At 41.3% G+C, this 20414-nt stretch overlaps 1 protein-coding gene across 1 annotated transcript in view; it reads left to right on the forward strand.

Moving 5' to 3' along the window:
• Positions 1–2863: 2863 nt before the first annotated feature.
• Positions 2864–20414, forward strand: part of DCBLD2 (discoidin, CUB and LCCL domain containing 2) — a 103721-nt gene continuing 86170 nt past the window's right edge. The window contains exon 1 of the mRNA XM_032351257.1: positions 2864–3452. Within this exon, the coding sequence (XP_032207148.1) occupies positions 3248–3452 (205 nt within the window). The 5' untranslated portion in view covers positions 2864–3247. The remainder of the gene's footprint in view (positions 3453–20414) is intronic.

Below are 20414 nucleotides of genomic sequence, written 5' to 3' on the forward strand. Positions count from 1 at the left end.
CACCAAGAACTTTTGATTTCACCTTTTTAAATATAACTTCAGTTTGCCCCTTCCTCCTTCATCCCTTTCCTACTACTGACCTCATTCAGAACATCTTCACTACCCTATTCTCCACTTTAAATCACCCTTCAAAATATCAGACAGTCAGTAAAACAGGGATCAAAAATGTGAGTACTCCTACCTCTTACTTTAGGTATTTATAGTTGGCATCTTTTCATGCTGTGTTATCAAGGAGTAGAGGGGACTATAGGCCAGGTTTTGCCTGTTCCAGCAAGGCTTCTACAGTACCAAGGGCCCACGGGCGAATCCTCTGCCCCTGGAGCAGTTCCACGTAGTCAACAGAGTGCCAGCCTGAGGTTCACAATATCTCAGTCTGTCTCCATTTCTGTAGCCTTAAAGTCGTCATGAACTCATGAAAGGAGTTGTCCAACAAACAAGATGGGTTGTCTCAGAGAGCCTATTGCTACAAATCTTCTTATGTGACTGACTGCTTGTCATGTTAGCATTCATGTCTGACGTGTCCAATACTGAGCTCAAGATCTTCTACTTCCACATTCAACCAGACCAGTTTCCCTTATCATGTTCCCTTGCTGTGTGGAAGGCAATGCTTTCTACCTAGAAACCTGAGCATCTTCCTTGACTTTTCTTTATTCCCATCTAATCAGTCACTACGTTCATAAATATCCTTCATGTCAGCCTCCCCTGTCCAAGCCTACTGCCCCTGCAGTGCAAGTTCACTGTCACTGCTTTTAACTCTACAGGTCACTGGGCTGGTCTATGGATGAGCTCTTCCTGGCTTCCAGTCTTGCTCTCTCTACAATCTATTCCTCACCCTCCTGCCTAGTTGAGTTTTCTGAAATAAAAATTTAATAATGTCGCACTTTCTTAGAACCCTTTAGGGGTTTCTCAGTGTTATAAAAATAAAATCCCAGGGCGCCTGGGTGGCTCAGTGGGTTAAAGCCTCTGCCTTCAGCTCAGGTCATGATCCCAGGGTCCTGGGATTGAGCCCTGCATCGGGCTCTCTGCTCAGCAGGGAGCCTGCTTTCCCCCTTTCTCTCTGCCTGCCCCTCTGCCTACTAGTGATCTCTGTTTGTCAAATAAATTAAAAAAAAATCTTTAAAAAATAAATAAATAAAACCCCGACTCCTTAGTCTGTCTTAGATCTTGCTCCTATCAATGTTTCTGGACTCGTTTTCAGCTCTTCTTGTGAAACCAGCAGCAGTTAACCGCATTGAGCTCCCTCAACATGGATTGACCTCGATTGCCTTGGTGCCTGTGAGCCAGCCTACTTTCTCTGTAGCTTCAGATCACTTAATCTCTTTATTCAAGATTTTATCCAAGATGAAGATCACTTTCTACACTTTGTCTTTCTATTTAAGACTCAGCTGGAGTTTCATATTCACTATAGTTTATACCTCCAAAATGGCACTGACAGAAATGATTTTGTTCACCTCCCCCACAGAACATAGGCTCCTCCTGTTGAACTTCTTATGTCCACTGCCTACATTAGTTCTATAGCATAGTGAGGTCTAACAGACATCCAATACATGCTTATTGATTAAATTTGTTAGAAGAGTTGAATGCATGAGGGGTTTATAGTGGAGTTGAACAAGATGACTGCCAGCGTCCTTCTCAACTCTCAGCTTTTCATTCGAAGATGCTCGTCCCTTCCATGGTTTTGAATATCACATCCATTTATTACTCTCACCCATGACTTCAAGGCACTCCTCAACCTGAGCTTTAGACAAAAATGTCCACCTGCCTGTTACATAACTTCAAATTCTAGCTGCTGAGTGAGCTTCTCAAATTCAGCATGTCCAAAATTAATTCATTTGCCTTCACAACCTGACACAACTTTCCAGTTTTCTGTAGTTATTAATGACATCATCCTTTTCTTGGGGGCCCATATTAAAAAAATCCTGGATGGCACCTTTCTGCTAAAAGCTATCACTGCCTAGTCCTGTGGATTCCCCTTTCCCAAAACCAGTTGTTCTTGTCACTACATTTACTTACAGACGCCATCGAATTTGTTGCACTCTGACTTTCATGATGTATTTCCCTCTCTGTACCAATACTAGATCCTGGAAAGATTTCTGTATTATGGCTGTAAATCCCCCAAGTCTCAGCATAAGTTTTGCTAACAGATAGCAGGTGGTCAACAACTCTTGGTAGAATGGCTGAATGAATGTTAGGATGTTAGGTTTAAACTGCTTTTGGGGCAGGGATTTTGTTATATGCTTTTTTTTTTTTTTTTTTTTTGGTCCCTCCCCGAATATAGTAAATCGAGTAAAAGGCATAGGAAACAAGAAATACATATTCTTTTATATCAACACTGTATTTTTTAATTTTAAAGTGGAGTTGCTGCAACAACTGGCTGTAGTTTTAATTTAAAAAAAAAAACACGCTCTATTTTTTGGTAAAACGTTTCTTAGCCTCAGCTCCCAGCTAAAGCCATCCAGGATCCTGGCTTCCCACCCCTTCCAGTGGCCTGATGCGCGGCAGGGGAGGAGCAATGAAAAAGCTGGGCCTGAGGAGCGGGGAGAGAGGGATGGGGGAAGTCCCGGAAGTCATTGACCAGAGCAAGCGGCGGCCTCGGCGAGATCAGCTTGGGCTGCGGTCCCAACAATAACAGGCGCGCGGGCGGGGCGGGGCTGCCGGGGGCCCGAGCTTGGGGGCGGAACCCGGATTGGGGGAGGCGGGTGGGACGCCTCGCTTAGGCTGCAGGGGATTGGAGGAGAGAGATGAGGGGCGGTTGAGCTCAAGGAGTGGGCCGGGGAGCTAACGGGCCGACAGAGGAGAGAGCGTGTTGATTGGGAGGCGCGGAGGGAGACGGACCGGAGCCAACTGCGGATTGGCCGTGGCGGGTAGAAGGGGCGTGGTCAGTGCGCGCCCGAGGGAGCGCGAGGGAGCGGGCGGCTGGCCTGCCTGCCAGCTAGCCGGAGCCCCGGGCGTGTGCCGCGAGAGCCCGGGTCGGGTTGAGGAACGCGGTGCGGGAGGCGCGTCCCCCCCAGCTCCTCCGCGGCTCGACTACCCCCCTTCCTTTCCTCTCTTACCCTGCGCTCTGGTCTGGGGTCTCGGGGCAGGGAACGGAGGGAAGGAACTAAAGAGGAGGAGGCGAAAGCGGAGCGAGGGGCAGAGAGGGTCCCGGCGCGGGGCGCAGCGCGCGCTGCCTCTGGCTCTCCAGTCCGAGCCGCCGCCGCCTCGCCCGGGGCGTCCGCACTATGCAGGCGGACTGCGGGCCACCGCGATGGGGAGCCGGGCTGTGCTGAGAGCCGGGCGCAGCCCTCACGGTCTCCGAGTCCGGGCCGCGGCCGCCACCCCCGCCCGGGCCGCGCTCCCCCTCTCCCGCCCTCTCCCTCCCCTCTGCAACTCCTCCTCCTTCCCCATGCCTCTATTCCTCCTGCTCCTACTTATCCTGGTCCTGCTGCTCGAGGACACCGGAGCCCAGCAAGGTGAGTGGTCCGCGGGGAGTGCGCAGCGCGCGGAGTCCCAGGGGCGGCGGGGGCGCTGGGGGAGCCTCCGGGATGCCGGGTCTCCCGGTGGGGCGCCGAATCTGCAGATGCACTGGGGCGGGTGCGGTGAGCTTTGGTGCCTGGCCAGACCTGGCTGAGCACTCGCTGGGTTCCTTTGCAAAGGTGGGCTCTGCCTGTTGTCCCTCAAGTTGGCGCGGCTTTACTTTTTGTCAAGGCCTTTGGTTTTTCCGAAAAGAGAGAAGCGAGACCCTGCTATGAAGGCCTCCGTTTTGGTATTGGATTTTTCTGGGGAAAATCTCTGGGAGGAAAAAGAGAAGTTTTGGAAGTGTGACCCCTAAAGTTAGGTTACACTGATGGACAGAGTAGCAAGGCAAGGTAATTAAGTAGCATCTTAAACCAATTAAAGGCAGGTGGGGATAATTATCATCTTTTGTGAAAACTGCTCAGGTTCAAAAGCGAATTGATTCTGGTTAGCTTCGAGTCTGGAATTCAGGACATGCCCTTTATGATTACCTTACTGTTATTCCTGTTGGTGATCTGGATTTCCTGGGTCAGACACTCAGTCTGACCCAAGGCACGTTGCTGTGTTCCCAGATGGAGCATTCGGAGTTAAAAGGGTAAGCCCTTCCAGAAAGTGACAAAACTTTTTTTCCACCCACAGTCCTTGAAATACCTATTTCAGAACTGAGCAAAACTGTTTATTGAATAATCATCATAATGGAAAGAGAATGCAAGGCTGATTCCTCCCCCACCCTTTAGTACTATTTTCAGGCAGCGAACCACAATTTTTGAATCAGTTTGGCATCAGTTATTGAACACATTTTTCCGTTGCATTTCCTTCTTTATTGCAGTAAGAAGGATATGGGTTGGACTGTTGCTTATTGCTGGGAAGATTTTTATTTTAAGTTGATCTCCATGTTTAAGCCCCGTTGAAAAGTTGCTCATATGGTTTTCAGAGAAGTATAGAATCATGGCCATAGGCCTGTCATTATGAAGCTGCTGAAACTTTGACAGGCATGTGGAAGTATAATGTAACAATAAAGAAAAATATATTTGGTAAACTGACCTCTTTGCTGTAGGCACATTTCTACATAGTGTAACTTAAAATTCAGATGCTTAACATTCATGTTTTTAGTTAGATTATCTTCTTAAATTCTTAAGCATCAGCACTTAATAAATTGAGGTGTGATAATCTTCCCCCCACTGAAGTTTTAGAGTGAATGCTTGTATTTTCCTCCTAGTAGGAGAAACAAAAAACAAGAAGGCTTACCTACAGTCAGCACTAATTGGGACTGACTTTGTGGCAAGCACAGTTCTAAGTGATATATGTGTATTAAGTTGGTTAATCCTCACCACACCCATCCAAGATAGTGTTATCCCATTTCAAACATAAGGGACCCGAGACACAAAAAATACAAGGCGACACAAAAAATACAAAAAATACAAGGTACGTTGATACAGAAAGGAATGTAACTACATAAGCAGAATACTCTGTTTTGCTTATTTCTAGACTGAGAGTGTTTATATTGTTTTTTTAAAAAAAATCTTTGAACAGTATAGAATCAGTTATGTCTCCCCACATGAGACAGTTGCCTTAAGCTTCAGAACTTCATGAACCAGGCCTAATTAACATGCAACATTCCCTTATTTTCTTCCAAGGTGTAATTTCAGTTTTTAGCACAGCCTTTTAACAAATAATGGTCCTCTTTCACAGTGATGTCTTATATAAATTGTAGATTAACACAAATAGAAATGCTGGTGGTAATTTAAAAGACCTCTGATTTCTAGTTATTTTGATTGGGTAAATTTTGTGAAGTTATTTAATTTCTTTGTACCTCTGTTTTCTTCATCAGTGATATGAGAATAAATACCTATTTTGTAGCCTAACAAAGATGAAATAATAGTACATAGGAGTTTTGTAAATGGAAAAGCATAATATAGCTTTAAGTGATTATCATTATTAATTTTGAGTTTATGAAGTTGATAAAGAAGAACAAGTCGGGTATATATTACTAGAAACTTAGGAGTTTTGAGATTTCAATTCCCTATTTTTTAAAAATAACTTTTTTTTTTTTTTTACCCAAAGGACCCTGATGCAGTCTGTAGTGGAATTACATTTAAACCAGTCTTAACTAATCTAACAGACATGATTTGGAGTCCATTGTATTCCCTCACATAAGCTGAAAAGAAGTCTAATTTCAAAATGAGAAGCAGTGTTTTAAAACACCTATAGAATTTTTAATAATGGAAATGTCTACATATTGTAGTGTTAAGTGACAAACTGTACTTTTTACTCTATAAGAAATCTTAGGAAGAAGACTGAAAAGAAGTAATAGTAGTTGCCTTTTGGTGGTAGAGTTGTAGATAATTTCTGTTTGCTTTTCCAGATTTTCTGCAGTTCACATACAGTCAACATTTAAGCTAATGTTTTGTGATATTTAGGTTTCCTTTCTTTAGCCAGTCTAGGTAGAAGTGCATTTAATATATATGTTGTAGAGAACTATACCTAGGGAATTTTAAAAAATCTTTCAGACATCATTGTAAAGTAGCAGATGTTACTCTCATTCCAGTTCCAGTTGACCCTTGTACAACACAGGTTTGAAGTGCACAGATAGCTGCCAATTTTTTTTCTAATAATAAACATATTAGAAGATTTTTCAGTGATTTACAATTTGAAATTTGAAAAAAACTCACAGAGGAACTGCATAGCCTAGAAATATTTTTAAAATATTGAAAAAGTTAGGTATTATTGTAAGAATACAGTATATAATACCAGTAATGTACAGAATACGTGTCAATTTTCTGGTCAGCAGTAAGTTCCTGGAGAGAGTACAGTGTTACAGATGGATTTTTGACTATGCATGGGGAGGTCAGCACCCTTAACCCCTGCTTGTTCAAGAGTCAGCTGTAGTGCTATATACATAGCTATTCCTGAGCAGATTTTCTGCTGACAGTGATTTCTCTTTTCATTTGGCTCAGAATAAAATTTATTGTTGGTCTGAAAATTTGTCAGCCTTTTACAACAGAGATGTATTTTTAAACAATATTATTTCATTTACTTATAGATTATATTTCCTCACATTTAATTGTACGATGATGGTGTTTTAGATACAGCTTCCATTGTTGTATTTTTAAGTTCTAATTTTTTAAAAAATATTTATTTATTTGACAGAGTGAGAGAAAGATCACAAGTAGGCAGAGAGGCAGGCAGAGAGTTGGGGGAAGCTCCCTGCTGAGCAGAGAACCTGATGTGAGGCTTTGAGGCTCTGAGGCCCCGATCCCAGGACCCTGGGATCATGACCTGACCCAAAGGCAGAGGCTTAACCCACTGAGCCACCCAGGAGCCCCTTAAGATCTAAATTTGATGTTGAGTTCATCTTCAAAATCTTTTTATTGTTGAAAGCATTTTTTTTCTGTAACACGTCTGAAAAACTTAAATTGGTCAAATTTATCATGCTAATTGCATCTTTGCTACTGTAATAAATGTATTTAATAGGAAGTTGAAAGTCTACTATGAATGTTTCTGTGTCCCTGATTTACATTTCGACTAGAAATTTGTGTCCCTTCATCTCAGGAGCTCAGCTTCCTAGTTCATGTTCTGGAGGGCTTTGCCACTACTTTCTGGGTTAGATTATTTGAATATGGTAACATATCAGGGAATTTTTATGATTTATTAAAACTGACTTGTTTTTGCCTAGTAATACGAACAATTTGCGAAGGTATTGATTTTTATTTACTCATCTATGAAACAAGACAATTTCATTCTTTTTTTTTTTTTAAGATTTTATTTATTTATTTGACAGAAATCACAAGTAGGCAGAGAGAGAGAGGAAGGGAAGCAGGCTCCCCGCTGAGCACGGAGCCTGATGCGGGGCTCGATCCCAGCACCCTGAGATCATGACCTGAGCCGAAGGCAGAGAGGCCTAACCCACTGAGCCACCCAGGCGCCCCAAGTTCATTCTTAATTGTTCAATTTCACAATGAGGTCTGAATTAATGTGTGGGGGAAAATTCTTTTCTGTCAAGTAATGGCTTTATTTGGTTGTGATGCAGATAAATAGTTTTTCAACAATATTTGTGAATTGTCAGAAATGAACACATCTCCCTCAGTAATAAATATTTTTAATTATTTCTAATATCAACTTTAGGTTAATTTAGAATTTTCAGTTGTCTTTTCTTGGTTTGATAAAACATTAGGCCTCTTACATGTAGTTTTGTTCAGAGGCAGAAATTAAAGCATCCTTTTTCTGCTATATTTCTAACTAATGTTGCCCAGTGAGAATTAGATATCTAACATAAATTCTGCGTGTGCTAATGACTAGATTTAAAATCCACATTTTTAAAACTTAAAAGTGAAAAATTAATTGTAAAATTTTGGTTCATCATTTTAGGTAGCTTTCCGTATGTTACAAGCAAAGACGAAATACGATTTCCCACTGGAGATGGTTAATAATTCTATCTAAACATCTGAGCTTCATTCTAGAAGACTAACATAAAAATAAAACAAAACAGAAAAACCTTAAGATCATGAAATCTGTGTAAGTGAAAGTACCAGTGCTGCTATGAAAATGACAAATGAATTAATTTCCAAAAAGAAATTATGAGATTATAGTATGATGTGGAAAGATTACATGTACATAGAGGTAGTTTTAGGTTTAGGATTATACTTTACAAAATGAACCTAGGATGTGAAAGTTCAGGTGGTAATATTGCACATTAATTGAACACATGCAAATAGTTTCTATTTGAACTTCTTCATTAGTTGGATGGATGTAGAATGATGACATAAAGTTATTGGGATTAGGAAAAGCTTCATAGAGATAGTGAAGTGTGGTTGTTGAAATATGAAGTGAGACAACTTGGCAGTTTTTCTTCTGTGGCTCATGGATTCAGTTTACAACCTTACCACGGCCTTGCCACTTTATTTTGTAAATATTGTACAGATAATTATAGTTGTTCAAAACCAAAAACTTAATTGCTGATTACCCACACCCCCACAGTTCTACCCCCGATCTATCAATTTATGATTTTTATGTTTCTTCCTATTCCATATTCATCTACATAATAATCTTGCATGGTTGTAATTTTAGACATGTTGTGTTATGTTCTGTAATCATGTTGTGTTATGTTCTGTAGACATATTGTGTTGAAATTAATTGTGTGACCTAATTTTTGACACACAAGCATACTTAAAAATACAGCAAAAAAATTCGATATGTAAAAATTCATCACAAGACATTATAAAGTAATTACTCTATTGTTTGGAATTGCTGCTGCCATATTTTCTTAGTCCATTTGATTAAATTCTTCATTGAGGGTGGGATCTTTAAAAAGGTATTTTAGTTCAAAATATTAGCTTAGAAACCTACATAATACTAATTTCCCAGATCATTATGTAGATTAAGTCAGTATAATCCACAAGGACAGAAAATACAGATAATCAAATAAGTAGTATTTAATGAGTGTCAGTTTCCACTGAAACAGATAGGATAATGGGGTAATCTTAAAAGTATGCTAAAACATTATCTTCTAGATCAGCCTGCACTCTGAAGGATATGTACTTGGTAGAAAAATGTTGATTAGCTACTTGAATTATGGGGAAGAACCCCCAAGGTGCAGGCTCCCTCAGCTGCTTTCTGAGAATGGGCCAAGTTTCTTGCAAGGCTTTTGTTGAGCTGGTTACATGCAAGTGTGCAGTCAAAACTAAATTGTGGTTGATCAAAGAAAAGATGCTGGTACTCTTTATCATCTTCTCATTAAGAAATTGCAGCATGAAGTAGTACCAACTCTGAGCCTCCAGGCGTGTGTGCACATATGTCAGTACAGTTCTGAGACATTTAGAGAAGAGTGAAACATTGTAATTGTTTATAGGGAACCTATAGTCTAGTTGGGGAAATATTGATCTGTAAGTTGAATTATATAGAAAAATAAGCAAGGGAAGTTGCCTGTTGCTGTGGGTTTGAAGGAAAGAAGAGCTCATAGGAAGTAGAAGATAAAGTGCTTGCTGATGAGGCGCCTGGGTGGCTCAGTGGGTTAAAGCCTCTGCCTTTGGCTTGGGTCATGATCCCAGGGTCCTGGGATCGAGCCCCGCATCGGGCTCTCTGCTCAGCGGGGAGCCTACTTCCCTTCCCTTCTCTCTGCCTGCCTCTCTGTCTACTTGTAATCTGTCTGTCAAATAAATAAATAAAATCTTTAAAAAAAAAATGTTGTTGCTGATAAAGTGTGTTAACTGAGTGAGCTTTAAAGGATTGATAGGTTTGTAGTCCACAGGGAAGACAGATATTTGAGAAGGAAGAGCACAGCATCAGAACAGAGAGAAGTCAGGAAAGCCTGGGAGTGCAAAAGCCTGTCCTCTTGCAATGAGTAGCAGCAAGACTCTAAGCCCGTGGTCCTGGCTTCCTGCTTCCATCTTGAGCCCCATGCCTAGCATGCTCCTGCCTAATAATTGGGGGCAGATATTGGCTGGTTGGTTGCTGCTGGCCATGGTTCTTAAGCATGGGGGTTCTGCCTTCCTGGAGCAGTGTGGCTGGCAGCCTCTTGATGACCTGTATGATACAATCCGAACTCCTTTGCATATTATAAATGTGATTTTTTTCTGCCCGCATTCTGGTCTCTCCCTTCCTCCCTGTCTTAATTTCATACCAGCATCCCTCAACTTTTACCTGTAGTTTATGTGTAAGACTGAGCTACTTTTTTTTTTTTTAAGATTTTATTTATTTATTTGACAGAGAAAGACACAGGGAGAGAGGGAACACAAGCTGGGGGAGTGGGAGAGGGAGAAACAGGCTTCCCGCTGAGGAGGGAGCCCAATATGGGGCTCGATCCCAGGACCCCGAGATCATGACCCGAGCTGAAGGCAGACGCCTAACGACTGAGCCACCCAGGTGCCCCTGAGCTACTTTTTACTGTTCTAAAGTATATTTTCATGGTTTTTTGTTTTTGTTTTTTTGCCTTGTTCCCTATGCCGACTTCTTTATATATGCTGTTTTCTCTACTTAAAGAAAAGGGGGTCTTTCTTTCTTTGCGTGGTAAACTTCTAATCTTCCTTCAGAACCCTTCTTGGGTATTATCCTGGAAAACAGTTCTTTAACCATCACCATGCACTCATCTCCAGACAGGGCTTTTCAGTTACTTCTCATTCAGTGATCACACTGGATATATGTATTTGTCCTGGCAGAAAAATCACTTAGACTGATTTTCTTATTTCTAATACTTAGCATGATGTATGTCGTTCAAAAAATATGCATTAAGAACACATTTCTGGAGTGAAGCTGCTGCTCCAGCTACATGATTTGATGTTAGTCTCTGGGTGTCTACACACCCTTCATGCTGTTGTCGGTTGTCACCTCCCCACAGTTAGCAGTCCGAGCCTGCACCTCTCAGTCTCCTGAGAGTAGAGCCCCCTGTTGAACCTTACTTACTACCTACTTGCTCAAGGCCTAACACTCTGCTTAGTGTTTTCCAGCTCCCTTCTGTCTGGGAGGTAGACTTCTTTGCTGCTTTGGTGAGAGGAGTCCTTGCTCTAGACCTCTGCACATAGCCATTGCTTTCTTCTTAGGAAACACTGTTTGTGCCCATCTTGTCAGATAGGTCGTCTTTAAGAACAGTAGCAGTCTAAGTCATTGTCAGCAAATTGGGTGCACTCCTTTGCCCTGTCTTTCAGACTCTGATTTAATGGCCACCTCTGGCATTACCAGCGTTCCCCAGTTTTGGCTCTAGTAGTTGCCTGCCTCCTTTTTCTTTGACAGCTCCAGTTCCTGGAGAGTGTTCAGGTAGTTTCAATAATCTGGTCTCCAAGGAAGCGAATGAAAAATGAAGGCTGGAAAGATCAGTGGGAACAAGATTCTGGAGGACTTTGCACTGACGGGCACACAGGAGTTTGTACCTGAAGAATTAGTAAAGCATCATCCTCAGGTTCCTCTGCCTTCATCCAGTCCATTTGTCTATCTCTATGTTCACTTTCGCATCCCAGCCTTACAGGTCCCTCATCTCTTTGCTCTTCCATTGTCCTTAACTGATCTCAAATGTCCCACATGCCAGTCCCCTCTGTCTTCTCTGATTCTGGGTAGCTTAAAGTTACTGGAGAAGGCCATGTGACCTTTGTGACTAGATCTACAAAGTGAAGGACTACTAATCAAATCTCTGGTGGGGCTTACTGCTCAGCAGGAACAGTGTGACTGTCCCACTTTGTAGAACTGTACTCCTGCCCTGCTTCCCATCCCAGCACAGTAAAACTGCCTTCTGCTTCTCTTCCTTCTTCCTGAAATCATATCTTCCACTTGTCCAGAACACTGCTTAATCAAGGGAATGCAAGTTGTGTTTTAGTATAATTTAAATTTGAATGGTGTTTTTTACTCCATACCTGGGGTCATGCTCAAACTACCACTGACTCGTGTGCATCTTTCTTCTCAGCTGTTTGCTTTCTAGGTACCTTATATCTCTGCTTTTTTTTAGTGATGAACTTTCTAATGAGTATACTACATCCGTGCTGTACCTTTTCTTGGTGTCAGGAGTACAGCGAATACTTGTTAAATGCTGATTTCCTTGCAGCCTGGTCTCTGCTCTACTGAAAGTATCATTTAAATTGTCAGATTTTTGCTTTTTTGGCTTTGGCTTGTGTTTACTCTGAAAAACCTGAGCACTTTGTTTGTCTTCACTATTTCAAACTTTGGTGGACTGTGAAAAAACAGATACTTTGGAATCAGACACACTTGGATTTAAATATTAGGCAAGGATAGCTCCTTAACATTCTTAACTGTTTTTAAATATAGAATTCACCTCTCTTTTTAGAATGTTGGAGAGCTGGAATCAAATCTGTTTGGGTAATCAGTAAATTTTTGTTGAATGAGTGATTTAGTATGAACGGAGGTGGTTAATGTGTAAGCAGATGACAGGTTTGAGAATTAGGAGAAGGGTGGAGACGTCATGTTAACTGCAGTCAGAGTAGGGAGATATCCCTGGTAAAATACAGAGTGGGGGAAGACCTGAACAACAGCAGTCCGTATTAAGAAGATAAGTCCACAAAGATGCTGGAGAAGTTGCAGTTAGTGCAAAGTACTTAGCCAGGAAAGGAGGAGGAAGTTGCAAAGATGGTGGAAGAGTAGGGAACCCTATTTCAGCTGGTCCCCGAATTGAGCTGGATAGGTACCAGACCATTCTGAACACCCATGAAAGCAGCCTGTGATGTAAGAAGATGTAGCTGGATCTCTACAAATAGAATATCTCTGGTGATTGGTTTCAAGGTATGAAGGGGGGGGCTGTGATTCTGCAGTCAGATATCAGGAGATAAACAGAAGGGGGAGGGAGCCTCCAGGATCTTGCAATGCTGGAAGGCAAAAGCCTCCCCCACTGGGGACTGGATGCAGACTCACAAACCGGTAGTGGTGGGAAAAGGACTTTAGGGCAGCCTCCCTAAAGGACTTTAGGGCCCTGCATGTGAACTGGGGATGGCTGGCGGTTTAAAAATCACAAAGGGTAGAGATGTACCTGGACCTGGAAGTGAGGGCTGAGAGTGCTGTTGTGGGACGCACAATCCAGGACTGCAGTTTTTAGAAGTACAGACAGAAACGAGACTGTGTGGTCTGGAGAGCTCACTGAAAAACAGACTTACAGTCTCTGTTCTGAGACAGAGGTTTGGATGTGGTCACTTCTGCTCTGACTCTTGGAAGAGACTTAGAAAGCTGCCAGGAAAAGTCACCAGAGAACAAAAGCTCCAAAAAACCGGTTTTCACTCAGCCCATCCCCCCCCAGGGGGGAAGGGCAACTCTGCCCAAACAGAGTTGCCTGAGTAACAATGTGGCAGTCCCTCCCCCAGAAGACAGGCTGGAAGAACAAGGGGCCGACAACCCTAAGGTCCCTATAAAACAGGTGCATCTTGCTTGGGTTGTGGTCAATAACTTAGACTCCATACATTCCCTCAACCACCGCTCAACAGGATGACTAAGAGGAGGAACCCCCAACACAGGGAAGATTCAGAGATCGTGACCTTGGCCATAAAACTAATGGATATGGATATAAGCAAGATGTTGGGACTAGACTTCAGGGTAACAGTTATGCAGACAATAGCTAGGATAAAGAAAACCAGTAATGACAAAATAGATTCTCTAAAGGCAGAAATGAGAGCTGATTTGGCAGACTTAAACGTTCTGTCAATGAGATCCAATCTAACCTAGATACTTTAACAGCTGGGTAAATGAGGCAGAAGATTGAGTTAGTGATCTAGGTGACAGACTGATAGAAAAGAAGAACAGGAGGAGGCCTGGAATAGCCAGCTTAAAATCCATGAAAACAGCATTAGAGAAATAAATGATGCCATGAAACCTTCCAGTGTCAGAATTATTGGGATCCCTGAGTGGGTGGAGAAAGAGAGGCATCTAGAAGATATATTTGAGCGGATCTTAGCTGAGGATGTCCCTAATCTGGGAAATGAGACAGGCATTTGTATCCTAGAGGCAGAGAGGACTCCTTCCAAGATCAAGGAGACCAGACCAACACCCTGGCATGTAGTAGTAAAACTCACAAAACTTAGAACCAAGGAAACCATCTTAAGGGCAGTTAGGGGCAGGAGAGTCCTTACATACATATGGAAGAACATCAGATTTATATCATATCTGTCCACAGAGACCTGGCAAGCCAGAAAGGGCTGGTTAAGACATATTCAGGGTACTAAATGAGAAGAACATGCAGCCAAGAATACTCTATCCAGCAAGGCTGTCCATGTTCATGGAGGGAGAGGGAAAGAGCTTCCATGACTGGCAGAAACTGAAAGAATTTGTGACTAAGCTGGCCCTGCAAGAAATATGAAGGAGGGTTCTACAAAAACAGAAAGATGCCAAGAGTGATAGAGAATAGAAATTTAAAGAGAACATCTATAGAAACAAGGGCTTCACAGGCAACATGACAATAATATATTATTCAATAATCACTCTCAACGTGAATGGCTTAAATGTTACCATAAAATGGGCACAGGGTTGCAAATTGGACAAAAAGACAAGACCTATCCATATACTATCTATATGAGACTCATTTTGAACGTAAAGATACATCCAGACTAAAAGTGAAGGGTTAGAGAACCAACTTTCATGCCAACAGACCTCAAAAGAAACCTGGGGTAGCAATTCTCATATTAGACAAATTATATTTTGAGCTAAAGACTGTAGTTAGAGATACAGAAGGGCACTATATCATTCTTAAAGGCTCTGTCCATCAAGAAGATCTAAGGATTGTTCATGTCTATGCCTCCAACATGGGAGCAGCCAACTATATAAGCCAACTGTTAACCAAAATAAAGGGACATATTGATAATAATACATTAATCGTAGGAGACCTCAGCACTCCACTCTCAGTAATAGATCATCTAAGCAGAAAATCAACAAAGAAACAAGGACTTTGACACACTGGACCAGGTGGACCTCATAGATAGATACAGAACATTCTACCCTAAAACAACAGAATACTCATTCTTCTTGAGCACACATGGAGCTTTCTCCAGACTAGACCACATACTGGGTCACAAATCAGGTCCCAACCAATACCAAAAGATTGAGATTATTCTCTGCATATTCTCAGACCACAGTGCATTGAAACTGGAACTCAGTCACAAGAAAGAGTTTGGAAGAAATTCAAACACTGGGGGGTGGGAGGCATCTGTGTGGCTCAGTTGGTTAAGCGGCTACCTTCGCCTCAGGTCATGTTCCCAGGGTCCTAGGATCGAGCCCCACATTGGGCTTCCTGTTCAGCAGATAGCCTGCTTCTCCCTCTCCCTCCTCTTCTTCTTCTTTTTTTTTTTTTTTAAGATTATATTTATTTATTTGACAGAGAGAGAGATCACAAGTAAGCAGAGAGGCAGGCAGAGAGGAAGGGAAGCAGGCTCCCTGCTGAGCAGAGAGCCCGATGTGCGGCTCGATCCCAGAACTCTGGGATAATGACCTGAGCCAAAGGCAGAGGCTTTAACCCACTGAGCCACCCAGGCGCCCCTCCCTCTTCTTGCCACTCTGCCTATTTGTGCTATCTCTCTGTTTATTGTAGAATAAATAAATAAATAAAATCTTTTTAAAAAATTCAAAACTTGGAAACTAAAGACCATCCTTCTCAAGGATGTTTGGGTCAACCAGGAAATCAAAGAAGAACTTAAACAGAAACCAATGAGAATAAAAACACATTGGTCCAAAACTTATGGGATACGGCAAAGGTGGTTCTAAGGAGGAAATACATAGCCATCCAAGCCTCACTCAAAAAAATGGAAAAATCCAGAATATGCTATCTTTACACCTTCAAGAACTGGAGAATCAACAACAAATTAAGCCTAACGCACCCATAAGAAGGGAAATAAGAGCAGAGATCAATGAATTAGAAACCAGAAATACAGTAGAACACATCAATCAAACTAGAAGCTGGTTCTTTGAAAGAATAAGATTGATAAACCACTGGCCAGACTTACCAAAAGAAAAGAGAAAGGACCCAAATTAATAAAATGATGAATGAAACGGGAGAGATCACGACCAATACCAAGGAAATAGAACAGTTATCAGAAATTATTATCAACAACTATATGCCAGTAAATTAAACAACCTGGGAGAAATGGGTGCATTCCTGGAAATCTATAAACTACCAAGAAACAAGAAGAAATTGATAACCTGAGTAGACCAATAACCAGTAACGAGATTGAAGCAGTGATCAAAAACTTCCCAAAAAGCAAGAGTCCAGTACATGATGGATTCCCTGAGGAATTCCACCAAACATTCAAAGAAGAAATTATTTCTTCTACCTATTATCTTGAAGCTGTTCAAAAAATAGAAACAGAAGGAAAACTTCCAGACTCATTCTGTGAGGCCAACATTACCTTGATCCCAAACCAGGCAAAGACCCCATCAAAATGGAGAATTTCAGACCAATGTCCTTGATGAATATAGATGCCAAAATTCTCAACAAGATCCTAGCTAATAGGCTCCAGCAGTTCAGTAAGGGGATTATCTATTGCAACCAACTGGGATTCATCCCTGCAATGCAAATCAATCAGTGTGATAGAAAACGTAAGAGGAGAGAGAAGAACCATATGGCCCTCTCAATGCAGAAAAAACATTTGACAAAATACTTCATCCTTTCCTGATTAAAACTCTTCAGAGTATAGGGATAGAGGGAATATTCCTCAATTTCATAAAATCCATCTGAAAAACCCACAGCAAATAATATTTTCAATGGGGAAAAGCTGAGAGCCTTTCCCTTAAGATCAGGAACTCGACAAGTATGCCCACTCTCGCCACTATTATTCAACATAGTACTAGAAGTCCTAGCAACAGCAATCAGACAGCAGTAAGAAATAAAAGGTATTCACATTGGCAAAGAAGAAGTTAAACTCTCTCTTCACAGATGACGTGATACTTCATGTGGAAAACCCAAAGGAGTCCACCCCAGATTACTAGAACTCATACAGCAGTTTGGTAATGTGGCAGGATACAAAATCAATGCACAGAAATTAGTTGCTTTCTTATACACTAACAATGTAACTATCAAAAAAGAAATTAGTTAATCGATACCATTTACAATAGCACCAAAAACCATAAGATACCTTGGAATAAACCTCACCAAAGAGGTAAAGAATCTATACTCTAGGGACTGCAGAACATTCATGAAAGAAATTGAAGACACAAAAAGATGAAAAAACATTCCATGTTCATGGATCAGAAGAATAAACATTGTTAAAGTATCTATATCTGTGCTGCCCAGAGCAATCTACACTTTCAATGTCATACCTGTCAAAATACCAATGGCATTTTTCAAAGTGCTGGAACAGATAATTCTAAACAGATAATTTTCACATTAACAGATAATTTTCCAAAGTGCTGGGACAGAAAATCCTAAAAATCGGAAAAGACCCCCCAAATTGACAAGGAGATGTTGAAAAAGAAAAATCTGGGGCCATCACATTGCCCGATTTCAAGCTATATTACAAAGCTGTGATCACCAACATAGCATGGTACTGGCACAAAAACAGACACATAGATCAGTGGAACAGAATAGAGAGCCCAAATATGGACCCTCAATTCTATGGTCAACTAATCTTCAACAATGCAGGAAAAAATATCCAATGGTAAAATATAGTCTCTTCAATAAATGGTGCTGGGAAGATTGGACACCTATATACAGAAGAATGAAACTTGACCATTCTCTTACACCATACACAAAGATAAACTCAAAATGGTTGAAAGTCCTCAATGTGAGACAGGAATCCATCAAAATCCTAGAGGAGAACATAGGCCACAGCAACTTCTTTCAAGATATGTCTCCAAAGACAAGGGAAACAAAAGTGAAAATGAGCTTTTGGGACTTCATCAAGATAAAAATCTTCTGAACAGCAAAGGAAACAGTCAGCAAAACGAAGAGGCAACCCAAAGATATTTCTCTTTGCAGAAGATACTTCTGCAAAGAGAAGATATTTGCAGATGACACTGCAGAAAAAGGGCTGATATCCAAGATCTATAATGAACTTCTTAAACTTAGCACTCAAAAAACAAATAAGCCAGTCAAGAAATGGGCAAAAGACATGAACAGACATTTCTTAAAAGAAGACATACAAGTGGCTAACAGACACTTGGAAAAAGTTGATCATCATTAGCCATCAGGGAAATTCAAATCAAAAGCACACTGACATACCACATTACACCACTTAGAATGGCAACAATTGACAAGGCAAGAAACAACAAATGTTGGAGAGGTTGTGAAGAATGGTTAACCCTCTTACACTGTTGGTGGGAATGTAAGTTGGTACAGCCACTTTGGAAAACAGTGTGGAGGTTCCTCAAAAAAATTAAAAATAGAGCTACCCTATGACCCAGCAATTGCATACTGGGTATTTACCCCAAAGATAAGATGTGGTGAAAAGAAGGGCCATATGCACCCCAGTGTTCATAGCAATGTCCATAATAGCCAAACTGTGGAAAGAGCTGAGATGCCCTTCAGCAGACAAATGGATAAAGATGTGGTCCGTATATACAATGGAATATTACTCAGCCATCAGAAAGGATGACTACCCAACTTTTGCATCAACATGGATGGGACTGGAGGAGATTATGTTAAGTGAAATAAGTCAAACAGAGAAAGTCAACTATGGTTTCACTTGTTTGTGGAACATAAGGAATAGCATGGAGGACATTAGGGGAAGGAAGGGAAAAATGAAGGGGGGGTGGAAATCGGGGTGGGGGATGAACCATGAGAGACTATGGACTCTAGGAAAACAAACAGGGTTTAAGAGGGGAGGAGGGTGAGGGGATGGGTTGGCCCGATGATGGGTATTAAGAAGGGAACGTACTGCGTGGAGCACTGGGTGTTATACGCAAACAATGAATCTTGGAACACTGCATCAAAAACTAGTGACATACTGTATGGTGACTAACATAAGTAAAAAAATAAAGAACTGAGCCAGGGAAGAAGAATTTTAAGAAGGAGGGAGAGAAGATAAAAAGAAAGGAAGGATGGTGGGAGGGAAGGAAGGGTCAGCAAAGCCAGATAATATAGAAAGGTCATAAATGATAAGGATGGAAAAGTATCCTTGGACTTTTGGTGACTTAGAAACTGGCTGCTTTAGCGAATAGTTTTATTGGTGAGGTAGGTCTGTGTTCCCTAGGGCTGCCCTAACAAATTACCACAAATTCAGGTGCTTAAAATGATAGAACTTCACTGTTTTATAGTTCTGGAAGCTGGAATTCTGAAATTGGGCTATCAGCAGGGCCATACTCTGTCTGAAGATGCTGGGGGCGGGTGGATGATCTTTCCTTGCCTTTTCCTAACTTTTGGCAGTTTTGATCTTCAGAGTTCCTTTGGATCATTCCCACCTCTGCCTCTTTAATGTAGTGTCCTTCCTGTGTCTGTGTCCAGACTGTCCTCTTTTTATAAGGACACCAGTTCTTGAATTAGGGTCCACCTTAATCCAGTATGACCTCATTTTAACTTGATGACATCTGCTAAAACATTGTTTCCAATTAAGATTATATTCACTGGTACCAGAAATTAGGACTTAAACATATCTCTTTGGAAGGGATCCAACCTGTAGCAGTGCATTCAGACTTAGAATAGGAGGCAAAGTAAAATGTAAGTTATGGAGAATAGAAGAAATTTCTCTTATGGGAAAGTGAGCAAGAAGATGGTAGCTATTAGGGGACACTGTTGTAAAGAGATTTTGTGGTATTTTATTGCTGCTGTTAGTATTTGTGATGATTTGTTAAAGTGTAAAACCTAGGCTGCACTGTAGAGCTATTTTACTGGTTATAACTTGCAAAAGAGGCAAAATTATACCTGCCTTGCAAATGTAAAATGAACATATATCAAAGATTTTATTCAATTCATTCATTAATGAGGGAACCAGTAAGATGTTAAATCCTGTCCAGAGAATATTTGAGAAACTAGGAGTTTATCATCTTAGGATATAATTGCTAGATTAGATGGCTGAAGCTGGTTGATGGGCCAGTAGGGTCATAAACAGTAACCTTTGGGATTATCTTTTCAACTGTACAAAAGTGATATACCTTTCTACCAGACAACAAGCTAAATGTTATCATTTAACTAAAACTGGTACCTTTAAGCAGCGATAAATAGCAAGTCCAACTAAGTACTTTGCTCTATAATCCTTGGGCAGCTTCTGGCTTCTGTGACATTTAAAAGATGTGCTGCTCACCTTTTTTTTTTAAAACCAATTTCCAAGTGTAAGATAATTTTTCTGACCTGTATATTAGAATCTTTCAAGATAGAGAGGGGGATCTGAGAACCTTTAATTAGCCCTTAGGTGATTCTAATGTTGGCAAAATCTGAGAACCACTGAAAGAGAATACCGAGTGGCTTTTTGAGACTGGAATATGGCTATCCCCCTTGGACTTTATGATTTTTTTTTTTTTTTCCCTCGGTAGTGCTCAGTTCCTTGGCCAAGAGAAATCATATGATCCAGGGTTGA

The sequence above is a fragment of the Mustela erminea genome, chromosome 1 (assembly GCF_009829155.1).
Source record: "Mustela erminea isolate mMusErm1 chromosome 1, mMusErm1.Pri, whole genome shotgun sequence".
Lineage (NCBI taxonomy): Eukaryota > Metazoa > Chordata > Mammalia > Carnivora > Mustelidae > Mustela > Mustela erminea.